Here is a 20425-nt window from a genome sequence, read left to right as displayed (position 1 = left end):
AACGCCCTCTACATACTAACATAACAGACCCTGGCTGAGACTTACCTGGAGCCTTTACCACTTTCCTATACTCATCTCTTACAGCAATATCGCCAGCTCGCTGTACCCTACCACCTCCACACATAACACTCGCTCACAAAGAGGCCGTGGACTGGTGAAGACTTCAGACTAATATTTATCCCCATCTTAGCCCATACTATGTGTTGTGGGTTAGGAAGTGACAGTGCGCGAAGCCAGTGTCGCAGATAAAGGGAGTGGTGTGGCGACGACGACTTGACATAGAGAGCGAATGGGTGAGCACAAGAAGCCGACAATGAAGCGACGCACGTGATTTCTGACGCGACGTCAAAACAATATACTAAAAAGAAAAGAACCATTAAGGGCCGTACACGATGGGTGACATAGAAGAAAATAAAGGACGAAGAAGAGATGAGGCAGAGGCCCTAGAACGGCGCAATAGTGTTCAGACGCAAGTGACCACCGAAGAAGTCGGCGTCCACCGGGAGCGGGAGTAAGCCGTCGGGCCGTGATCCCGAGCTTACAGACTCCTACCGGTAGAACCTGGACTGCCTAGCCTCCACAGCCAGTACAAGGTCCCAGCGCATGACAACCTAGAGTTCGCTCAAGGAGCGACCAGTGCCTTTCGTCGATGACGACTTGGCGCTCTTCGCCCACGCGACCATGTGCCAAAACTGTTGGTGAGCCGCACCCCGCTCTCAGTCAACTGTCCTTGTGTACTCGGACACACCTAACTATAGGATTAGAATAGCAGTGACTTTGATTAATGAGAACTGCGTTATAAGCAGTGGAGAGTGCTCTTTATCCTTCTGTTTTTTTTTCTATCCTTTGTTTATGTGTGTTTTCTTTCCACTTTCTATATGTAAATATACATTCTTCTCTCACTTCTGAAGTCAAACGTTCTCATCCTTGATTTGAATAGAGAACATTGATAGCGATATTATTTTACGTCGCGTTCCATAAACGAACCGTGACACCATGTCACCCATTCCACTCTGTACTCGTACAAATATCCTCGCTGTGATGAACACACCTCCTTATATCACTCATTGTGACTATGCGCACATATACCCAACATTCTGTCCATTCGCAACCCTTCTGACCAGTGGGAAGCAGTGCTGACCAGCTCAGATCGACACGTCCAGCTACAGCTGGTAGGGTGGGCACACCAGGCAGTTGGTGCTGCAGTACTTGCGGGCCAAGGAGCTTACCTACCAGCAAGTGAAGAAGCTCGAACAGCTTGCACACTCGTTCTTTTTTCAATACATGTTTTGTACTACTACAGCGGGGACATAGCTTTTCCAGCATTGAAATGACTGGGCCTCACTTTAGTGTGGGCACAAAATTTCTTATTGTGACTCCTTTCTTATTTCTTATTGTGACTTTTTTCAAGTAGCTGAAAATACATTTCCTAAACCACGGACAACACAGGGAATGTGGGAGATGGAAATTCAAGACGATGAGCAAAACGAAACCAAGGTAAAAGCAGGAGCCAACGTTTTAAAGCATATGTCGCCTTGAAGAAGACAAGTCAACTTGTTGGAACGTTGGCTTATGCCCTTTCACCTTGTTCTCGTCTTTCCTCATCGCCTCCTTAAGTTATGTGTCACACGACGTAAACTTCACAACAATATCAGGACCATTGTGGTTTTTACTAGCTTGTCTGAACAATCTTTTTGTCACGCAGATTGCATACCTTTGCTGACACCTGTTTTCTGAGCTTATGCAGTGAAAGCTACTCGGCCGAGTAGGTTCGAAAACTATAAAAGCTGATATGACACATGAATAAGAAACCAAGTTTTTATATGCTGTTCCCAGTGAAAACCAGTGTCTTAAGCTGACAGCAAGGTCAAAGCAATGCTAAAAGTTACACAATTTATTTGAGCAAACAGCTGCATAAACCGCATACACAAGCAACAGTATCACATTAAGCAGTACCAAAGACAAAGATTTTTTCAGCCAGAGCTGTAAGAGTCAATTGTACACAATAATAAACTGGCCACAATCATTCCAAGCGCAATAATTCTGTCAACAAATACTGGTCAACTTAAGAGAGCAGTTGGGACCTATATTTCTGAACAACGCAATGTAGTCCACAACATCATGACATGATTTATTTTAATGTTCAATTCCTCATAAAATGTTTTTGTTGTTTGCACACCCCTTACAGCGCTGAAGTAAAGCACCACTTCAACCGACCGTGCACCGCACCTTGTTCGGTCAGAACAGGCATAAGCTCTGCAAACAAGTCTAAATTATGTCTCATACACACTCAACATGCGCGAGGACGACGCACTTTGTCGCCTTCTGGTGCGGTTTGCATTAATGCCACCAAAGAAAACTAAAGTCAGTTTACAGTAAAACACTCACGAGCCTGCTGCTACTGGTTTCGTGGTTGGTCTCGGCTCTCCGTGCACTACCACCAGCTTGCACATACAAATGCGCGCTATTTTTATACTCGCACTAAACATCCACCACGCAGCAGACACACATTGCCATTTCTCAAATCGCGAAATAACTTGAAATCTACAAAAAAAGAAAAAGAACACAGAAATCTCTCTCCCGAGTTAAACTGAGAACTTCCTGCGAGCGCTCGCATGTCGGATGATGTCGATGGTGATGCTAATGCCTGAGATACGTTTTAGAACGTTTTCCGTTAATGGCAACAACAGTTCTAATTGAAACAAAATAAATTTGTGGCAAATAAACATGCCTTTATTAGTAACTAATGTCTTGTAAAATGTTTCCATAACTTTACATGAACTTATCAACCAAAACCAACCGCAACAAACCATAGAGTTGTTCACTATTTAAAACGCATACCGCAAAAAATAAGAAGAGAACAAGCTTAGTAGTACCACTCACGTTCCACTCCTAAAAAATTCCTCACTGAGTACACTACTTCCCGCTAGAGGCGCGACAATAAAAGCAAGTTTATTGTGGCGCCGCTCAATAGGGATTCAAAAAATTTGTTTGTGGGAATTCATAGTATTTTTTTTAACCTAGGTAGGACATTAGGCAGTATAACAGCAAGAGCTTGATGGCGCAACCCACCGCCCCGTTCCGAAGGGGACGCTCATAACATCCATACATTCATTTTAACCAACAAACTTTCTCCCACCTTATAAGGCTTATTATTATTACTATTATCATTATCATTATCATCATGATTATTATTATTACTATTATTCTTGGTCAGAAATACTTATTCGAGCTCCCACGTGACCTATGCCCCCACTGAGGCCACGGTTCAAAATTTTAGCGGGTTGTCGGTTTTTCACACTGCTGCTTCATTAACGAGTCTTTTGCGCTATGATTTTTCATGTTAGTTCTCTTGTTTGAAGGTACGCACTCGGTAGCGGCGAAGTAGAGATCTTCAGCCAGGCGGGGCGCGATTTGCATCGTACGCGGATTCTGATTGCAAATGCTTGTCTGCGGAAGGACATACCGGTGAGTCGCTGCTAGGACAATGCTGCTTGCGTAGTGGTTAGGTGGAATCTAAAGTACGAAACAGCTTAGAAAAGTAGGTGCTAGGTTCCTGGTGCAACAGCGAGTATCAAGAACGTCTCGCAACTAGTCTAATAAAAAATGCCGGGACCTGCGTTTCATCAATGCAAGGATTTTGAAAAGGGGCACCTTTCAACGCGTAATCGCCTGTAGGAGCAGCCATCGGCATTTCAGCAGCCCGAAGAAAATATAAAGTAGTGGCTTCCCTGAAGCTTCACAGCTAGTACCTGTGAAGCTTCAGTGAAATAAACTAAACCTACCTTAGCCTTCAAATTTATTGTGCGCATGCTAACATAACTCATCCTCAAAATGGAAGCCGTTAGCACTTATTCTTGCTGTAGCGTAGAGTACTTGCAAAATCAGACATATTTGATTGAGATGCCAGTAGTAATTACCATTTCTAACTGAAGTTACTATTGTCTTGCAGTGATCAACGAGTACGTTTGCGGCCTGAAATTTAGCAAGCTGGCATCGAGCATCACACACATGCAAAGCTAAAATTTTGCGAACAGGGGCAAGAATGCTCTCCAGTAAAAGTGCTGCAGCAAGTGCACAAATCCAAGCAAGGTACGTTTTTATGCGTTTTGCACTTGGCTCTCAATATCCTAATGTCTTTCCTTTTGGTGTTTTATGTTACTGTTATTTGGCTTTGAGTATGTTCTCTGCATTTCTGATACATACTTTACTTCTCTTTCAGACACAAGCTTAAGGAAGGCATGATCAATGTAAAGAAAGCTACAGACTACAAGCATGAATAAAAAGCTCAGCTGTCCCCACAGGACAGCCGAGCTGTACTCCGGATGCGACCCCAAGGCTATATCCTTGGCTTTTAATTCATGATGTTTGGCATACACATCGAGGGTGCATTATCTCTCATGCCTGTCGAGTGCTGATCCTATAAGTAATTGTTTTATATAGTGTTCAGAATATTCAGCTAGAATTGACTGTGAAGGTTTGCCTAACTTTCTCTGCCTAATCCACAAACTGTATCACAATACATCCTTAAAATAAGATTTATTTCAGCCAGCACTAGCTTTTTTTCCACGACACGGTCCACCTTTCAAAGTGATGTACCCCATGCGGTACACCAAATTTTGCATGATCCTTCATCCCCTATACCACTATCAACTGGAGGAGCTTGCCACATCATAGTGCCATAAATACTGATTTTGAGATTTTCCACAGCCTTCTTCTGTTTGGACGTCCCAGCCTTGTACATAGATTTTACTATATTTCCCCATCTCTGGTGCTGCTCTGAGTGCTGCGCTTCTCAGGACCTCATTAAAGTTTTTTGTCTGTCTGTCTGTCTGTCTGTCTGTCTGGCTGAAGAATGCCATTGCCTTCCTTACAAACTTTTGCTCCTGTTGGCATTGTATCGTGCCTTTGATTGATATTTTTGTTGTTGCTCCCCCCCCCCTTATGCAATACCCTCACTTCAGCACCTTTAAGGGTACCATTAATAAATAAATAAATATCCACTAGATGAACCACCAAAAAGCTTCAATACAGGAGAAACACTCAGCACCGCTATAATGATGTCATCATGGTGCAAAAAAGCCACTGCCCCCTTATAGTCCTAATGTTTGCTTTGGTCTAATAATGAAAATGTAACACTAAAAAATGACTCTACTATCCAGCTAAATATGCTTCTGAATGATGAAAAATTTGTACTGCCAAATGCCACATCGGATGACAAAATGTTTTGCGTACACTTGAATATGCGCTGACATTTCATTAATATAAAGAAGCTTGCAAATTCTTGTACCACAGGCAAGATCAATTACACACAAAAAAATAATGTAGACATGCTGACTCTTGCAATTAAGATTTATTCATGGAAACAGCATGATTTTGTATCCAATGAAGAACCAAACTAGCAAGAACTTATGAACACCATCTGTGCATGTGAAACATGACAGAGCATGCACAGAGCCCTGTCGTACAGAGTATTCACAACAAATATGTAAGAAATACATCAATTCACTACCTATGCCTTCAATTCTCTCGCAAGGGAAGCTAGTATCAGGTGTGACATACTGGGTGGACGAAAAGGTTCTTCATGTTTGAAGCCAGCTGCATCATAAGAGGTCAATGTTTTAGCAATCTGTAAAATATGTACAAAAGCAGGGGATATGTCATGTGTGAAGTACCTTTTTAAGTTCCGTGTGCAAAAACAAATACCAGCGAAGAAGATACGGGTGAAACAATGGCAATTTTTCAGGACAAGGAGTTCAGTGCATTTGTGAATACAAGTTTGGAGTGGCTATGCACAAAGCCGAATAGATGCACAGAAATTAGAAAGTTTCGTGAAAATTCGGCTACACCTGTAATGTCCAGGTAGACGACAAGGAGCTGGTGATTCCCAAGAACAGCTTCAGGCTGGAAAACTTAGATGTCTCAATATTGCAAGGCTATTTCAAGAAACACTACATAAAGAAAAAGCTGAGTCGAGCACAGAAAGCAATCCAACACATATAAACTTGTGCAAGACAGGCTGCATTTGAACAATAGTATCCATATATGAGATCACCAAAACAACTGCAGAGTTCCTTGGTGCAATATTGTCACTACAACCAAAACTGCCAACAAATGAACTCTTGGGAGCAAAATATGGTATTAATAAAAGAAATAGTTCTGCCTTGCTATAATATTCAAAGAACATGCAGCAAATAGAAGTTTGGACATGTTCATTTACTGTTTGATCCACATGTAATAATCACTGAAACATACGACTACTGTGATCGATTTCTGACAATTGCAAATTGCATCCTTGTTACACTTACATTTCGTATGTGAGGATCTTCTTGCTACAAGTAGAGGCACGCTAATCCTCAAAAAGTTCATTGCTTTTGACACCAACGGCTGCTGTTAAAGGGCCCCTGACCAGGCTCAGAAAGAAATTTCTGTAATCTGTTGGTGGCTGCAAAGCGCCATGCAGTGAGTTCTACTGAGATAATTTTTAATGTTGGTATAGTAATAGCGGAGATACAAGATGATCCAATCATGCAAAACAACCATGTGAGGAGCAGACTACTCTTACCCGAGCACAGGCTCTCTTCAAGTGCCTCCGTGAGTGTTAGTGAGCTGCAACTCTCACTTGGCCTCCTCCATATCTAGTCCTATGAGTCTTGACATCCATTTGCACTGCATGGCATGCTGCCACCTTGCCACTGATGAGCCACCTCATAAATTCCAATGCTGCTTCGTCTCGCAGTAATTGGCTGAGTAATGCATGACACGCATGGTGACATGTGCCCCAACCTACTGCGAGTGCTTGAGTCATTTGTTGACCAAGGCCGAGGAGAAAATGCCGTGTTTCGTCAAAATTTTCGACTGTTTCCTTGTTGCATATGTATGTAACATTTTGCAGACGCATTCAGCAACATGCGATTTATGGGCCTCGTGTGAGAGTTTGAAATAACCAAACCTGGCTAGTCCGGAGCCCTTTTAATACCAATCATACCAGTTTATTATGCAAGCTTGATTTTTCCTGCAGTCTCTTCATTGTAGCTAGAACCTACGGGCCTGGAGCCAAACGTGACTATTTGCAAAAATTGTATTTGTTTATTTATTTATTCATTTATTTATTTGCCCTCAGGGCCAATGGCATTACAGAGGGGAGTGGAAGAAAAAAATACAATCAAAGAAAACAAGGTACAGCGAGTTACAATAACAATTTCAAACAGGCATGAACTTAAACAATGGTGGTTAGTGCCTCGCGAAAACATTGGCTATCAATGATTGATGCAATGTCAGCAGGAAGGTCGTTCCACGCAATTGCCGTGCGCGGAAGAAAAGATTTGGAAAAAGTTCGTTTTACAAAATGGAATACCTACCCTATGGCGATGATCAATGCGATAGGACATATATTGCGGTGATAGAACAAATTTGTTGTGAAGAATGGTATGGTAGTATATGTTGGGAAATAAATTCAAGCGGCTAAGTTTTCGACGCATGGCTAGAGACTGAAGGCAAAGGCTGGCTTTTATGGTTGTTATGGTAGCAGTGCGATTGTAGTTAGAGAGAATGAAACGAGTCAAGTTATTCTTAACAAGTTCTACGGTGGCGATTAATTTTACAAGCATAGGATCCCAGACAGAGGCAGCATATTCAAGCTTTGGTCGAATTTATGCTTTGTGAAGTGTTAGTTTAATTGAAGAGGGAACAGTGGAAAAGTTGCGGCGTAAGTATCCTAGCACACCGTTAGCGTTGTCAATAATGTTTTATGTGTGCACTGTCCAATTTAGATTACATGATATATGAACACCTAAGTATTTATAAGATGTGACAGATTCTAGTGCAACATTGTTAAACAGATAAGTAAGAGGACTGATAGTGTTTCGGGCGACACACACAATCTTACATTTTTGTACGTTCCATTCGCCATGCTTTACGCCATTTAAGTGCAGCAACTATGTCAGATTGGAGAGTGTTAGTATCCCTATCGGTATTTTTTTCACGGAAAATTACACCGTCGCTGGCAAAGAGAAGGATGCCAGAGGAAACAATGGAAGCCAGATCATAATTGTAATTTAAGAATAGAAGGGGTCCAAGGATGGACCCTTGGGGAACGCCAGAATGAGTGATAGTGAAGGATAAGTTATGACCATTAGCACTAACAAATTGTAATCGGTTAAGACGGAAGGATTCAATCCACATAAGAAGGTTAGGGTCAAGGTTGACAAAACTTAGTTTGTGGAGTAGCAGCTCATGTTAAGGGATAAGAAAAGAGCAGATTGGGTGAGGGAACAAACGCGGGTAAATGACATCTTAGTTGAAATCAAGAAAAAGAAATGGGCATGGGCCGGACAGGTAATGAGGAGGGAAGATAACCGATGGTCATTAAGGGTTACGGACTGGATTCCAAGGGAAGGGAAGCGTAGTAGGGGGCGGCAGAAAGTTAGGTGGGCGGATGACATTAAGACGTTTGCAGGGACAACATGGCCACAATTAGTACATGACCGGGGTAGTTGGAGAAGTATGGGAGAGGCCTTTGCCCTGCAGTGGGCGTAACTAGGCCGATGATGATGATGATGCTGATGATGATGATGATGATGAGCTCATGACACACTTTGTCGAATGCCTTAGAGAAGTCCAGGAATAGGCAGTACGCACTGGATGATTCGTCAAGAATATGGTGCAATTTACGAGTAAATGACAAGAGCTGAGTTTCACACGAGCGTGTTTTACGAAAGCCATGTTGTGCAGATATGGAAAAGGCATTATCTTCAAAAAAACTAATGATTTAAATATCATATGCTCAAGTAGTTTGCCGCATGTGCCAGTGAGCGAAATGGGGCGATAATTAAAGGGTGGAGTTTTATTGCCAGACTTATGGAGCGGAACCACCTTCAAAATTTTCCACTTTGTAAGAAGACTAGACGTGTCAAGAGATAGCTGGAAAATTTTTGTTAATATAATGTAACTATAGACTGACGTATTATTTAAAAATTTAGCGCATATAGAATCATAACCAGAAGATGCAGTGTTACGTTATGAATCAGTTAGTTTAGGAACACCTGGTACATCAACAAAGACAGTATACATAAAGGAAAAATCAGTGTGGTACTGATCTGGTAGCTGTACATTTGAAACAGGGCAAAAGTTTTTAACAAATGCGTCGTTTAATGTTGCAGCATGTAAGTAGTAAGAAATGCTATCACCATTAAGGCTTTCAAGTGAAATGAATGATTCACATGCTGCGTTTATCAGATGCCAAATTTTTTAACACTGCCCTTCAGCAGGAATGGAAGAGTTGTTGACATGAAGATAGCCTTAGCGGATTTGAGCGCTTGTACGTGCCCACCTGGAGTTCACCTGCGAGAATTTAGCTAAACGATAAACATAAGATAGCGCGATACTGAAACTTGATAGTCCCCACACATCACAGTTATTCACAAACCTAGTAAAGTGCTATGTTCCATGTTTAAAGAATGCGGGGAAGACTACTTTACAGTAGCATTGGGTCGCATTACTTTGGAAAAAATAAGAACAATTTTTCAACTTATGAAACTGAGAAACTCGTATGGTTGATGAAGTAGTGGTAGGTTTCAAAGTTGTTAGTGATAACAGAACAGCCAACAGTGTTCAACATGTAATTTCATAGTTATTCTCAAAGTTGACTGGGAGCCCAGAAGTTTTAAGCAGAGCAGGCAGCGGTAACAGAACGAACACTGAATATATTCTTGCACGTGGTAGCTGCTGTTGCACTAGACTCCAAAAATCTTGCAGCGCAGACAACATTTAGGCAACATTTATCTGAAGATGCACAAGTTTACTTGCCAGCATGCCTGAAGTCTGACATACGATGCCCGCAATCCTGGCACATAAGTTAGGCTGTATGCAAAAAATCACTATTTGCCATTGCATATCCGTAACTTGCATTTCCTGAAGGTTATTAATAGCAGTAGCCAAATACCTCAACGTTGTTCTCAGTAAAAAATATACACCTTCTAATGCTCAACATAGATTTCAGGAAGTGTTTGTTATTACAACTCAACTATTAATAACTGTTGATGGCCTCACGATAAGGTAATACCTAAGAAGATAGTAATAAAAATTCCTTTAAATATTCAACTAGCAAATATCGTAGCTAAAAAAGAAACAATTTGTTAGGTTTGGTGGTCGTGTTTCTATTCTTTGTTAGGGCCCACATTATTCAGTATTATTTTAATGATCTTGCAGAAGGGTAGAACCTTTCATGTAAGGTAAACATTTTGTCGATGGCAGCGTTATCTTTTAATTTTAAATTGTGTCGCCAATCAGATTGTTCTGAATGGAAATATAAGAATGCCAGCAATTTGTTAAAGGGAATGGTCAATGGTCGTAAACATTGATAAGACTGTCTACTTGTGTGTAACTATGACAACATTAAAAACTTTACCTACAGTGTCCATGATTCCAGTTAACCGTAATCATGCACAAGCACACTCGCACTATGAAGATTTTATTTTCCAAGATTGATCTCTAATTCATGTCCCGAGAATTATCTACTTCTAACTCCTTGTGGTTATGTTGTTCCAAACGAAAAGCTGTATAAATTTAAAACTATACACCATGGTTGTGTCCCTACTGTGGTTCGACTTGCATCCAGCTTTTCAGATGTGGTAATGTCAGTGTAGTACGTATCCCAACGAACTAAGATGTTCCCCTCTCCTGTTTGATGTTGGCATGACGTCATGTAGTGGTCACAGAAAATGTTATCTAATCGCAAAATATTACCCTTTAAACAATCTGCAGGTAGAATAATGCTATGTATGGAACATTATGAATAAAGATGGAGACCAAACCCTTTAGAAAGGGCTGTTTTATTGGCGAGTACACTTATTGTGTACTAGGGTGTTATGATAAGGCAGTTTCAGCAAGTGTATTGGAAAGCAGTGTTGCCAGTCCGTGTCCAATATTTCCAATTTAAAGAGGGTCAGGCTGCCTTTCAAAGATGTACATTTTAGTTTATAAAACAGAAAAAAGCAAGCAAAATTGCTGTGCTTTAGAAATTCACTTAAAGCAGTGCTCTTAAATTACAGATTTAGCTTGCACAATTTCCAATGCCATTATAACAGCTTTCCACCTCTAACATTCTTTAGCCCAGTTGTAAAAAGATGGGAATTTCTTTTCGAAAAGAACTATTTAAACTATATTTAACAGGCGAACTAAATCCATCATAAAAGTGGCATTTCGCATCTGCAACAGCTTCAATGTGTACTTGAAATTCAGCATATTGGGACATGGAGCAAGCCAGCAGAATGTAATAAGGCCCGAGAGAGTTTTCTGCAATTAGGTGAAGAAATTGGCACATACCTGCAACATTTATTGACGTCTAGAGTGAACTTTAACATCCGACACAATATAGGGTCTTTCGGGACTGTTTATACCGTTTTGTGCCAGCGCACATACGTTAAAATACTTCAGTGCTTTCACGTCGTGTCGATGTATTTCGAATGGCATTAACAGGACGTGCACGTGAGCAGCACAGTAAGCGCAAGGGCGTTTTGTTTCCTCTTGAGGGCACCGCGCTGCGTATCATTAGTAGTAGTGGTGGAATACGACTCCATCTCACAGGTTCCGATCTTGTCGGCATGGGTTTCACCCAGCGATCCTCACAGCGTAAACTGTCGCACCGGCGTAGGTGCCGATTCCTATCAATCGGCAGGGCGGAGAGGGCGCTTCTATGGATCGGACGGAAAGTCATGTCACCCGCGGCTCGCGACCGCGCTAGGGTGGCCACCCTAACCAAGCCAGCACACACGCCAGTTTCACGTAGCCCGCCATCCTATTTGTGTGTGCCAGCCATGACAAAACAGGCGGCCGCGACCGCGTACACAAGCGACGCGAAACCGCTGGTGACGAGAGTCTAAGAACACGGTGTAGTCTAGTCAGGTCTGGTCTAGTCAACAGGAGAGCACCCGGGAATGAGAGTTTTCGCTTGGCGCCGTTGCTAGGAGTGACATCACGGCGTCCCTCAGGCGTGTAAGCCAATAGCGCGGCGCTGCGGTTGCCATGCGTTGTCCCTTCTGAATATTTCAAATACGCTTCCCGGCCGCCTGTTCTTCTTTTTCCTTTTCTGGTGTGTGTGTACTCATGCTGTTGCCTTTTCGCGTATGGATCATTTACAACATTTTAACAACGTTACGCACCACAACTGGGACATCGGGCTTCACCACGTGGTCAGAAAGTGACTCCTTCTAAACGGCACACGTGGTTAACGTGGGTAACGTTGGCACCGCCTTTGCCCACGTTCATTTCCTGTGAAGTATTGAAAGCGGCGTAAAAAGAAAGTGCCCTTCACAAAATCCTTTGTGTCAACTGAAGGGGCAAGGCAAGGAGAAGTACATTTCAAGGGTCTTCTAATTTCTGTTTTAACTGCTTCTCTTTGCTCGATGCTAGTCCGGAACATGAAGCCACCGACCAAGCCTCTACTGTGACCATGCGTTTGCACAAAGAGCCCCAGTTTTCACCATGCTTATCACCTTCTCTAACTACACCTCTTTTCAGCCTCCCTTGCACCAGATTAGGTATGCCTATTTTCACGGTATCCAAAGACAGCTTCGAGGAATGCGTACACCAAGTGCCAGGGGTGCGTTTAGGACACGCAGAGAAGTGTCAGCAAATATCCTATCATTCCACTTCTGATGGTATTTATGTGTGTGTGGGGAGGGGGGGGGCGCTGCTCCAGCAAGAAAGATAACTACGCTTCAACTAAGCTCTCAAGGAGAATTGTAGTTTCTGGAAATTCATGGGCCAATATCGTGGAGCTCGTGCGCGAAAATAGCTTGTAAACTTCTTGTTAAGAACATCTGTTTTACCATGTTATAGCCATACCCGAAGTTTCAAAGTTTCGCAAATTACCAGTCTTGAATTCCTTGTTCTACACTAGTACTAACTGCAGTTGATCACTTTTCTTATTTACTGCACGCTTTGTCAAATGCGCAGAAAGCATGCCGATTTCTAAATACAATACGAATATTATAAAACATATGTTATAAGTCCTTCGGAGTATATACAATCTAAAGCACAATCTTAAGATGCTGTGATTTAACATGAATGAAATTACTTATGTTCGTCGTTGTTGTATTTGTATGTTTACTATCTCCACTGCCTCTCTCCAAACCAAAAAAAGAAAGGATTGTTGGCTGATTTAAAGAAGATGGCATGAAGTTGCAAAAAGATATTTCTCGAATAAAGTTAATTTGCTAAACTCGCTTAGCAGTCAGTATAGAAAAAAAATGCAGATAGGCCGAATTTTCAATCAAGAGTAATCGATTTATCGAATAATGCTGTACAAATAAACAAAACACAAACTGATATACGCGGATATTTGCAAATAGATACAATCTCGCTTTAGGCAATTTAATTTTTGTGGTTTTTACAAGAAAGTGTGATCATAACGCGTTATTCCATGTTTAAAAAAAATTTTCTTCGCCGAATGGACGATCATCAAGGCGGCTCAGCTCAGAACTGAATGCACATCTGTTTTGTTGATATTTGGTCTAAGTGGTTTCTAAAAGAAAAAAAAAAGGTCGCGTTTACTAGTTTCCAGACATCGAAGCGACAGGCTGCAGTGTTTGAAGTGTTGAGAATTTTCTCTGTATAGTTATTTAGATTGGGGGAAATGATGGAATGATATATTTTTTCGTTTTATTTCTGAGAAAATAATTTTGCTTCACTACAACCACAATAAGGTATGCCTGATTTCAGCCATGGTTCTACACGTTCTTTTTGCTTATCACGCAGCGCTGCTCAACCCATGGATCGTGGAATCTGCCCAGGCTGAAGTGGACAGAATAGGATAGGGGTGAAATGAACGCCATCGCACCTTATGATACGTGCAATACAGTTTGCCGTGTCCTATCTCGACATGCGCACAGCATATGGTAAACTTTATGAGCCAAGCACAGGTGCTTCATTGTATTGAAAAAAAAAAGTAAATGAAAGCCATGGAATCACTAGCTTGGTCTCCCAGTGTCGCAGTGTGGGGACATTGGTTGAAGTTTTGATGCTGAACCACCACTTGCGTACTGTCGTTTTGACGCCGTGGTGCTGTATTGCAGCTTTGCATCTGCACGTCATATGTCGACTGTTGGCATGGACACACTGACCATGTTTATTTTTGAGAAATAGCATAAACATGGCATACCATACCTTAAATTATCATTCTAATATATTTAGTTAGCAAACACCTGTCACCGTCTCTAGTTGTCGCGTCTTTCTTTTAAAGAGACTGCATACGAAGGATGCTTTCTGACGGCATTTTTACCATCTCCCGTGATCATTCAGCGAGCACAAAGGTAAGCGCTGCAGCTTCTGCAATGCTGTTTTCTAGGCACACTACTCTCAATGTATCATTAGCGCAGAAATAGAACACCGCCCATTGCTCAAAGCAGCTTCAATATCGATTCCAATCGGAACAATAGGCATAGTTTTGTGGCTGTATACAACTTTCTATAGATATAAAAGGCAAGCTAGCATAGTGGGGCATCTCAACGCTCGTAAAAGCATTCAACTCCATGTATCTCCAAATAACTAAGCTCAAGCAGATACTGTCAAAATCTACGCTTGTCACGGTGAGTTGTTGCGGGAACTTGAAGGTGTCGCTTTTCCTTCACTTTTGTGTCTCTTATCTTTTTGCTAAGGTTCCTGCCACAGTTAAAGTTGCTCTCGTGGTATTTTAGAAAAGTAATTTACTAATCATTGTATGCCCCAGTGCAATAAATGTGTCAAATCGCTTAATACGAAATGTTGTCAGGCCGTTTTAGCACGACACTCGTGGATAACATTTTGGCGCGGCTTGGGCGAGATCGAAAAAGAGAAATCGACGCATACAAGCACAAAGGCCAGGCACTGTTCCCTTGCGGCCTGCACAAACACTAGAGTAGCAGCTAGTCTTATCAATTCATACTGAGTACCAGAAAGTGAAACAATGCAAGAACTGTAGCCTTTTTGATGAGACAAGGCACTTAGACCTGCAGCTGAAACATATGGTGTGATCAACATATACAAGGTTACGATACTCTTGACCCTTGACCGATACTCTTGACCCAGCAAAAGTGCAACATTTGAAGAGGGGAAGAAATGTACACTTTAGAATAGGTTGTATGTAAATAAAACTGATCGAACACAGCCGATTCGGCTTCCACTTTTGTCAAGACAATTGTCAACACAGCAATGAAGCAATTTCTGTAGGGTAATACTAATAAATAGTGCATAGAAATTCTTGGAAGCCCTATCAGCTTTCTTGATGTTAGCAGGCTGTGTTGGTGAGGTGGTTTAGGCAGGGAATGCCAATGCATGAGGGATGGTCATGGCCATCGCCTCACATCCACCAAGTTCAATGCATGTGCAGCATTAATCAGTTCCCTAGACCGAGTGCACTAATGTCACGGAAGGCCAGCACACAGTCGCATGATACATTTTTAAATCTCGCATGTTTTCTTTGGGGCTCTGACAAAGTTAATGAAACATGAAACCAAATTAGCGTGTTGCAGTTTTCAATGCAACGATCACTGCATTTATCCATTCTTGAAACAAATTTTATTGTACCAAATGAATACAGAATGACTGCGCGGAATATCCGAAGCCCATTTTGCTTGTTTTGGTCAAGCACCTGGCAGAACACAGCCACAAAGTTCCGAAGCAGAAAGCTAACACTTCTTTGGAGTACACAAATGGGGAAACAGTGTTGCTAACACACAAGGAGTGCAGAACTTGCCACCGATCAAAAAAGGGATCTGCTAGACATCATTTCTTGGTTATTTGACCATTTGCTTTTTGTGGCTGATGTTTAAAAATTCTTGCTATACCAAATGCAGAGACATCAAAAAATCAACGCATGGCAGATATGGGTGCTTTGGCGTAAAGTAATGAAGATGTAATAATTTTGCGTGCACATTATGTAGTCTGAAATAGAGGGATACAACGTATACAGCAGAAACGTTACTCTCCAATTACAATAAGAAATGTAGAACTTGTGGGCTACAAGAAGGCTACGGATGAATCTTGGGGACCTCGGATTCTGTAACGTGCAGCTATACGCTCCTGACAGTGGAGTTTCCCGGAGACGGCCGCGCCACCTGTAGCGCCGAAAGCGCAACTCTGGCACTGATCCAACCTCAGTCGACGGCGTCGAATCCAGCTGGCGTAAGTGTTGTTGTTGTGACCGCGTGTGATTCGAAACTTCTGAACCAGGTGCGCCACCGTCCTGCAGGTTCTCATGCCGCAGTTTTACGATGGCAAATGTGCAAGCGATCGAAAACTGCCCAGGAAAGAAAGCATGGGGACGGCGGTACTGCTGCGTCAAAGACTAACGGCCGCGCTGGGCTGCCTGCTCTCCGACTCTACAGATTTCCTTGCCGGTCGTGGGAAGAGCAGCGCCGGAAGAAATGGATTGTTGCTGTGTGCAGAGTGAAGTAAGTGTGCAGCAGTTTTGAAGGAGAAATAACATTGCGAATATTACCTTTGTGTTGGCAGTCGCGTTAACGCGAACTATAAGAGAGTGTATTTCTACGGCTTGTTAATATTGTTCTGTACGCTGCAAGCAGTGAAGAGTACTAGCTTTTAGCGTAAACAAACTGCATGGTCTTATGATAATCGTGAATTTTAACTTCTAGCGAAGCCGACGGCTCTCCGTGGACACCGACGTCGTCGTCGGGAATCTGCTCAAGAGATTTCGTGAAGGGAATGAAAAACAACATTGAGAAACATCCTGGATACAACCCAATGTTGTTCCCAGTGGCCTACCGTGTAAGGCCATTCAATGCAACGGAGAACCTTGCTAGGTATCAAAGGCAAGTCATGCCAGTGGCATAAAACATTCAATCATTGGCACCATAACGTGGCCGCGGCGGCCACATTTCGTAGGGGGCGAAATGCAAAACATTCGGCCTCTTCGATTTTGGAGGACGTTGGAAAAACCTAGGTGGTTAAAAATAAGGCACTGTTCCTCATCATAATCATATGGCGTTTTTTGCACGCCAAGCCGAACAATCCACTTTATAATTTTGTTTTCTTTGGCACCATTAAGTGTGCTACACATTCAAACTAGTTTGCATTCCCATTTCGTTTGCCATTCCGCCAGAAAATAAAAGCGAAATAAAATGAAAAAAAATAATACTGACTGCTGTCAATCTCTGCGAAAAAAGATTTGTTTCTTCCGCTTGTAACTCACCTTTTACACGCTTTCAGGTGGCGCAAAAGGACCACAAATCTCAATAGGACAAATGAGCATCCAGGAGTTGACATAAGCAGTGATGAAGCAGCGCACGACTCAAGTGAAACTGTGGACAAATTTGATCCAATGCTGAGTGAGCTAAAGCCAACTGCCGAGACAATGAGGGCCTCATGTAATCAGGTAAATCATACGAGTTTAGGTGATGACATAGACGGCAATTTCAAGAAATATTTTGACTTTGTTCACATGGAAGAGCCATTCACACTATTTTGCAATGCATCCATTTTCAGAGGTCAACGCTGTTAGGATTTTTATGTTAGAAACTATCCTCTGTTCTAAGTAGCTAAGTAATTGTATGCAACATTTGTCTAACTCCTCTTGTTTTATCCTACGCCTGCCAAACTGAAGCTTGTGAAGGTACAACAACACCGTTTTCCGTATTTGTATGCTCAATACATGAGGCTGACGCTTGCACTCAGATTAATCACACAATCACGTGTGATGCTGAGGTACAATGCCAACCTATCACGGCCTCCCGTCACAGTGGCCCAGACATCAGATCCAGAACTTTGGCGGCTATGACAGTGTTAAATCCTCTAGTGCTGCTATGAGAGACCTGTGCGGTGTGAGTGTTGATGTATTTGCCCTCTTGCTGGGCATTATCCCTAATCCTGCAGACCGAACATGTGATGTCTCTTTGTTTGAGAGGCTTGTTATGTTCTTAATGAAAATGAAGCTGGGCATTTCTTTCGCATCTCTTGCGGTGCTATTTTCTGTAAGAGGACGGACAGCCTCACGCCACTTTCACAGCATCCTCCGTACACTGAGTACTGCAACTCAAAAATGGATCTATCGACCGCCGTCGCACGTGATAATGTCAACAATGCCAAACTGCTTCAAGATCCACTACCCTGGCTGCACCATGATCATAGACTGTACCGAGGTTAGAACTGGGAAGCCAAGCACTGTACAGCAGCAGCGAGTGCTCTACTCAAATTATAAAGGTGGCGACACACTCAAATTCCAGGTTGGAATAGCCCCTTGTGGAGCAGTCTGTTTTCGATCAAAAGCATGCGGAAGGCGCTGTTCTGGTGCATTCATTACTGTTGAATAGGGCTTCTTAGATCTCGTGGAGCCAGGTGACATAATCATGGCCGACAAGGGCTTCCCAGGCATCAAGTCAGGGGTTGAGGAAGCTCATGCTGTTCTTGTGATGCCCCGTTTCTTGCAAGGGCATGGTCAGTTCACTGACAGTGAAATATTAGAAACGTACAACATCGCACAAGTCAGAATTCATGTTGAAAGAATAATTCAGCGCATAAAGACATACAACATCCTCAACTCACGGGTTACCACAGAGATAATTGCAAAAATGTCAGATGTATTTCATGTGTGCTGTGTTTTAACAAACCTGCAATCCCCTATCATAGATGAAGAGCGTGTGGACTCTACGGTGTAGAATTTGTGAATGATTAGGTACAATAGTGCATTGAAGCTAGCACAGGTTGAAACTGTCATTCTAGTCAATTCCTAAATGTTATGATTCAACTGTTATCTATTTTTGTGAATAAAGTGTCTATCAAATTGTCTTTGTTCATTACTCACAGACCTTTGTGTTGACTGCTGTCCACACGTCAAAACCACGTAGCATAAGCCTACACACAACATATATCAGAAACAGCATCCAAGCAACTTTCACTAGTACAGTTAACATGTTTTTATTAATTTTTTTACAAGTTCACACAATACCTTAAATTTAACACGTTAACAATTTATACACATTGCAAAAAACTACACTCGCCGCCATCTAGCAAATGCTGGCCGTAGCCAAGCAAAGTAAAATTCCTCTAGTGCTCGCACTGATGCACACAGGAAACTGTTGTCTCTTTCAATATCTATTATTATGCTTTGCTTACTTGAATAAACAAAACAATAGCAGCTCTGAACGTTGCACACATACATTAGCAGCTGCACTTGTGTGTAATACTTATGACTCTTCAGGAGGGTCAGTCTACGATTTACATATTTTACGTATGGCACAAATGAGTGTTCCAATCGGTCATCTATGATGATGTCTTTTCTTGAAAATGGGCACTTTATCTAAAGAATACATGGCTTCTGGTTGGATAGGAAGTGGCAATCTGGGCTGCCAGCAAGCCACGGCTGTAGAGAGTGCAGCATCAATCCAGTCTCAAAAAGACGACATATCTATAAGCGTGCACTGTTTCAGACATTTAATAGTTCCTTGATTAAAGATAAAATGGGTACATACTAAGAATAAAGGTAATATATAAAGGTAGCACTGTGGTAATTGCATCTTCTATTTTAATTATACTAATCTGCTTAGTTATAATTCAAAGAAGGATATCGTGTGGTACTTCTATAACCTGTACAGAAACTTTATCTTGAAACTCCTTCCGGGCAAGTGCTTCCATCTTTATGCCTGAAAGAGAAATAACTTTTAAGTGAAACCATAAACAAATTTTTGAAGGCGTACCATATGTTGTGGCTTCCGATGAAAAGCTTGTCGTTCTCAGTAGTGTGTTTAATAAGTCAGCAGGGGCCTTTCTCGTTCTCAGTATTGTGTGCGCCATAGAATACGTTATATGCACTCGTCGTTCTCGGTGCCACCTGTCGGTCATAAGTATCAAGAGTAATGTTGACACAAACTGACAAATTGGCACACCACCTGAATCACTTACCTTAGGTTCATAGACTGGCCCTTTGTAAGTGCACATAGGTGATGTGTGTCCTGGCACTTCACGTTTTTCTTGTAGTATTCGGCTGACTCCTTTGATAGTAATTTGCTATAATCCTTCCTTTTTACTAGGACCTTTGGGTACTTTTCTACAACTTCCAAGTAGTGGTATGCAGCTCTGTGTGGCTTAAGCACCCCTTGAAGCTCAGCCATGTTCTCTTCTACATTGGTGACACGTGTACTTATCTTTATCAAGCAACCACGTTTCGCCGCCTAACAAATGTAATCGCACAGCGTGGGACGCGCCTCCATGTATCCGAAGTTTCTGGAAAATTATCGATGCTTCTATCCGCTGTCTGTTGTCGCCATACCTTATGTTTTCTGATTGCATCACCTGACCCGAATGGTGCAGAACTTTGTGGAAGGCACGCGGGTCCGAACGATTAGTCTGGAACATTCGACGACTGTTCTTTAAAAGCCGACGCGCTTGACCCGCTGATCAGATTTTCGACGATCACCGACCGTGTTCGCCGCTG

The 20425-nt window shown here is 42.2% G+C and overlaps 1 protein-coding gene and 1 pseudogene across 1 annotated transcript; one reads left to right on the top strand and one right to left on the bottom strand.

Moving 5' to 3' along the window:
• The first annotated feature begins 392 nt into the window (after nucleotides 1-392).
• Nucleotides 393-18684, top strand: LOC126526484 (uncharacterized; annotated as a pseudogene).
• A 215-nt stretch (nucleotides 18685-18899) lies between these two features.
• Nucleotides 18900-20113, bottom strand: LOC126526485 (uncharacterized). Its single transcript, XM_072284059.1, has 3 exons — nucleotides 19894-20113; nucleotides 19570-19822; nucleotides 18900-19291 (listed from the first exon to the last, which is right to left on the bottom strand). The coding sequence occupies exons 1-3, from the start codon at nucleotides 20100-20102 to the stop codon at nucleotides 18983-18985; spliced, it is 771 nt and encodes a 256-aa protein (XP_072140160.1). The 5' UTR covers nucleotides 20103-20113; the 3' UTR covers nucleotides 18900-18982.
• Between the last annotated feature and the right edge of the window lie 312 nt (nucleotides 20114-20425).

The sequence above is a fragment of the Dermacentor andersoni genome, chromosome 8 (assembly GCF_023375885.2).
Source record: "Dermacentor andersoni chromosome 8, qqDerAnde1_hic_scaffold, whole genome shotgun sequence".
Classification (NCBI taxonomy): Eukaryota; Metazoa; Arthropoda; class Arachnida; order Ixodida; family Ixodidae; genus Dermacentor; species Dermacentor andersoni.
The sequence above is the reverse complement of the archived record's forward strand: the minus strand, read 5'-3'. Positions and strand labels throughout refer to the sequence as shown.

Excerpts from the sequence above, each read along its gene's own strand:
- LOC126526485 (XM_072284059.1), bottom strand. The coding sequence starts at position 20,102 with ATGGCTGAGCTTCAAGGGGTGCTTAAGCCACACAGAGCTGCATACCAC. Across the intron at positions 19,823-19,893 it reads GGCCAGTCTATGAACCTAAG|GTGGCACCGAGAACGACGAG; the intron begins GTAAGTGATTCA and ends TATGACCGACAG. Across the intron at positions 19,292-19,569 it reads TTTCTGTACAGGTTATAGAA|ATAAAGTGCCCATTTTCAAG; the intron begins GTACCACACGAT and ends TGTATTCTTTAG.